The 4,916-nt window shown below is 37.9% G+C and overlaps 1 protein-coding gene across 1 annotated transcript; it reads right to left on the bottom strand.

Moving 5' to 3' along the window:
• Positions 1 to 1,808: 1,808 nt before the first annotated feature.
• LOC112166929 (probable carboxylesterase 18) lies at positions 1,809 to 3,112 on the bottom strand. The gene has a single exon (XM_024303866.2). It carries the CDS (start codon positions 3,086 to 3,088, stop codon positions 2,096 to 2,098), a length of 993 nt encoding a protein of 330 aa, XP_024159634.1. The 5' UTR covers positions 3,089 to 3,112; the 3' UTR covers positions 1,809 to 2,095.
• Between the last annotated feature and the right edge of the window lie 1,804 nt (positions 3,113 to 4,916).

Below are 4,916 nucleotides of genomic sequence, written 5' to 3'. Positions count from 1 at the left end.
CAATATAATGTAATTTTGATTCATTCTTCTTCTCATGGTTGAAGAGAGAAAAAAAAATAGAGTAACAAATTCTTATATCTCATGTTCAAGGGCGTTTTGGTAAAAATAAGGAGGTCTACTTAGTTTTTCAAGTATTCTAAAAAGTAAATTAGAGGTGTACTAAGTATGTGAGGTCCAAATAGAAAATTTGGAGGTCCAACTAGAACCACCCATAATCAAATGGTACCCAACTATGATCTTCTCTACTCTTCTCTTTGTTTTATGTCATCAAGTGGTACCCTAACTATTCTTCCCAAATTATTGATTAACCAAAGCGCAGATCAATCAAAATCTGCTTGATTCTCAGCTTTATGTTCTACGCCTTCATGAATTCCAGATCTCAAATTGCCATCCCAGCAAATCGTACCCATAACACACCACCCACCATCTTCAAATCTTGCACCACTGAAACAAACATCTATCTTCTCATCGTTTTGTTTCCATCTTGTTTCATTAGAAACATAGCAAAAGCCTAGAAGCCCAGAAATATAGAAAGGAAATAAGACCAGATCTAGGAAGGAAATAAGATATGTTCTCTGATTTTATGCATAATTGGGTAAATAGAGAGACAAGAAGGATTCACGAAGGTTTTTAATGAGTTGCTTTGGTCTGGGTAGGATGAGAGAGAGAGAGAGAGAGAGAGAGAGAGAGAGAGAGAGAGAGAGAGAGAGAGAGAGAGAGAGAGAGAGAGAGAGAGAGAGAGAGAGAGATGAGAATGCAGAAGGGAAGAGAGGGAGGCGAGAAAGAAAGAAACAATAAACAAATAAAAGACAGAGAGAGCTAGGGCTGTCAAATTTGACAGAGGAAGGCTTAATGTCAAATCCACGTGTGTATGACATATGGGTTGGAGGAGTATTTCATAAGTTATTTGTTACCGTTGGGCACTCCACATGTATTTGACCACTCTGTTAGAGATGGTTAGGAGCATAATTAACTGTATAATGCACATGGCTTCTCAGCAATTTTTTTGCTTCTTCAAGAATGAAACCTAGAGTTGAATAATCCAACTCCTCTTGTTTCAAAGCATGAACAAATTTGTTACGTTTCAAACTCTACTCTATCATAATGTAGACTCTGAGCCATTTTCATACCTTCATATAGAGTGCTAAAAGCTCGGCATGGAAGGGTGATACTAGGTTAAATTGCCTCATTGCCGCTGCCTTGAATGTGCCAGCATGATCCCAGATCAAAATTCCCAAGCCTCGTCGTTTGGTGGAAGAGATAAAAGACCCATCACTATTACACTTTAGCCAGCCCTCATTCGGTGCAATCCATTCTCTTCATTGCACGCTCGGAGCTTTTTCGTTAACATTCGCCTTGGAAAACTCCGTGAGCCGACACATGACTACCATATTAGCCTCAATTGGCTGTTTTTTAGTGCCCTCCCATAGCTGTACGAGTATATGGAAGAATAGAAATTCACAGCTAATATAGTCCACATACCCATGAAACTTAAAAGCCAATCTTTCAAATCTGTTACTATTGCCGGAGGCATTGGCAATACAGTAGTAGCCCAGCCATTCTTCCTTGGCATAATTACATTCTGTAAATAGATGGACTCCATTCTCCAGCCCATCATTATACAACAAGTAATTCATATCTCCCATATAACCTTTAGAGCTTAAACAATTTCTAGTTGGCAGAATATTCACACAAGACTTCCATGCATTTAAAGCTACTTTTGGTGGCACTTTGGCATGCCAAATTGCTGGCCATTATTTCTTATATGGATCAATTGGCGCCTGAGGAGCCAAAACTAAGCCCAAAGCAATGTCTAGATCGAGCAACAAAATAAGCACTATTTGTAGTAAAAAAAATCCCTTCTTGTGGAAATGCCAGACTAACCTGTCGTTTGAAGCTAGCTCTCCGGCTAAGAGGAAAATGATTCACCACAAAATAAATAAATAAATTGACATGTGTTCCTATACGCACTACAAAGATTTGATGGAGGAAGATGTGTTGATCCCATTTTTCGTGTTCGCTATATCACTCCCTAAATAATTAAACACGTACTATTATATCCGCCATTATTGAACGTACAAATAAACAAATGAAGTTACTGAGCAGCTGATTGCTTCTCAATGAAATCCTTCACCTCCTCAACTAATAACGACCACTCCTTTAGCTGAGGAAAACAGTAAAATCCATGAAATGCATTCGGGTACTCGACCATGTAAACTTCTTTTCCAGCTTTCTTCAACCCCTCGCAGTATCTCTTTTGCCAGTCTTTCAATGGATCAAACCCAGCAACGAAAACAATCGATGCCGGAAAGTTTATCCCAAGAACAGCATCCGATCGGGGACCGAATACATTAACCAAAGGGTGGTCTCTGTCCTCCCCGACCGGCAAAAACGCCTTCCAGTACCAGTCAGTTATCTCCAGAGAGAGTATCAACGTGTTTTTAAGCTTGGTTTCCGATTCAGTCCTTTCTTCCCCGCCAAAAAACGGTTGTATCCCTATGATGCCAATCACTTTCATCTTCAAAAACTCGTGCTCACCCGCCATGACAGCCACGTGGTGAGCTATGTTGCCGCCGGCGCTGTCACCGGCAAGGAAACACCTACCGAGGTCAGCGATACTCGGAAACCCCTCGAAGTTTTCCGTATCAACAAACTTCAGCACGTCGAATCCGTCTTCGAAAGCTGACGGGTAACGATACTCCGGCGCGAGACGGTAGTTGACGGAGATGACGATGGCAGGGAGCTTCAGGGCGAGTCGTCTGCAGATGCCTTCGAAGAGAGTTGAGTTGGCAGAGAAGAAGACGAAACCGCCACCATGGAAGTATATTATCACAGGGAGTTTGGTGGTTGTGGTGGTGGTGGGGACGAAGAGGCGGAACCATAGATTGCGGGAGGGGTCAACCATTACATCAGTGGTTTTGACGTCGCGTTTGTTTGAAGGAGAGGCCTTGGAGTCGAAGACTTTCAGAAAAGGGCGGTTTACCGTGCCGTTGGAGCGGCGAGCGGTATTGAGAACGAAGGTGAGGATGAAGAGGAAGAACCGGAGCGTGCATGGAAGGTCCGGTGATGTTGGAGGGTTTCGGGTCATCTTTGTTGTTTCTCCTTCTCTGTGTGCTAGCTTGTCGGCACAGTTGAGGTCTAGCTAATACTTATATATCGTAATGAATGAGATAGATGGATTCAAGTACAAATAATATTAGCTTTCCATACGTTATCTTCAAGCATATCCAGAACTTTAAAATTAGTGGGGCACTTTAAAGTTAAAAAAAAAAAAATCAAAATTTAAAATATATCAAAATTTTAATAAAAATAAAAAATTAAAATAATATTACGAAAATATCAATATATATATATATATATATATATATTTAAATTATATATTTTATTAATCAAACTTATAGTTTTTAGATTTGAGACAATTTTTCATAATGGAAGTATAATTTATCTATGAATTTAAAATCATAAGAGAGAATAGTTTTAATGTTTTTTTGTTGAGAAGAAAGAATAATATTAATGTTTGAAAAAAAAAATGCATTATTGCTAGCGATACTCGAACCTAGGACCACATCCACATGCAAAAAGACTTCTGCCACTACAGCGAACCAGCTATCAATGGTAATATCAAACTAGAAAGATTTTATATTAAATCTTATTGGGGTACAGGACCCACTATGCCCCAACGTGGCTCCGCCTCTGAGCATATCAACTTGTTGAAGAAAACAAAATAATGCACAGGATATTGACATTTTGAGGTTAGAAAAAGAGCTGGCTACAGTGTTGATAAAATGATAGCTAAGCTGTTTTAATTGAAGGTCATCTCGTCCTTCAAATAAGGCGAAAGATAAAATTTTTGTACAAGTGCATGAGTCTTAAGTTCTACGGACATGAAACTTTCACGATTCACCAATTTAAGTCAAGATAATGATAAATGCATGTCATTGCCACATGCCAATAACTTTCCTCGTTAAAACCAAATAATAGAAAACATGGAAAATTTGAACAAATGTTGCCGACGTCTCAATGGCCATTAATGCTAAATGAAAAGTATTTGGAACGTGCGTTTACTAGTGGCGAATCAAAAGTATTTGGAACTTGCGTTTACTAGTGGCAGATCCAGGATTGAAAAATAGGGTGGGCTAGAATTTTTTTTCTTTGACTAAAGTGAAATAGAGAGAAATTGATTTGATAATTTGAAAACATATATATATATATATATATATATATATATTATTGAGAGGACAAAGATAAGAAAGAACCCAATCAAATCTAATACCAAATAAGTTACCGAAAAGAAAATTACATAGAAACATTTTAAAACAAGAAAGAAAACTTTGTCGAAATAGCTAGACTACCAATCTTTTTCTTATTGACTATAAAGAGAAAAGAGGTTCACAATAATAATAAGTAATAAATGTAAAAAGTTATATTGCTTCTCTCTTTGTACTGGAGAAATAATATTTTGGGGAAAAAAAATTATAGAACATATTGTATGGTATGAATTATATCTAAACAGAAAAGAAAAGGGAAAATATTCATTTACCAAAATTTGAGCTACACTAACCTCATTTACTCAAACATTTTATAATATTGCCTACTTATCCAGCAAATAAAATATTTTTTGCCTTAATTATACCCAATTAAGTTATTTTTTAAGACAATTTTTCCCTCTCTCCCTTTGTCACTTAGAGAGAGAGAGACTTCACGGGACTCCAGTGACCGGCCGCAGGAATCCGGTGACCGATCGCCAGAATCTGATTACAGACCGCTGGAATCCGGCAACCGTTGTTATGTTTTATTGCCCCCCCCCCCCCAATAAACTATTTATTACCCCCAAAAATACCCAGTAAACTTTTTATTGTCTCTCAATAAACGTTATTGCCCCCCAATAAATTTTATTGCCTCCTAATAAACTTTTT

This window comes from Rosa chinensis, chromosome 5 (genome assembly GCF_002994745.2).
Source record: "Rosa chinensis cultivar Old Blush chromosome 5, RchiOBHm-V2, whole genome shotgun sequence".
Taxonomy (NCBI): Eukaryota; Viridiplantae; Streptophyta; class Magnoliopsida; order Rosales; family Rosaceae; genus Rosa; species Rosa chinensis.
This window is presented reverse-complemented; position numbering and strand designations above follow the sequence as displayed.

Bases quoted from the DNA above. Each gene is read 5' to 3' on its own strand.
- LOC112166929 (XM_024303866.2), bottom strand. From the start codon at position 3,088: ATGACCCGAAACCCTCCAACATCACCGGACCTTCCATGCACGCTCCGG.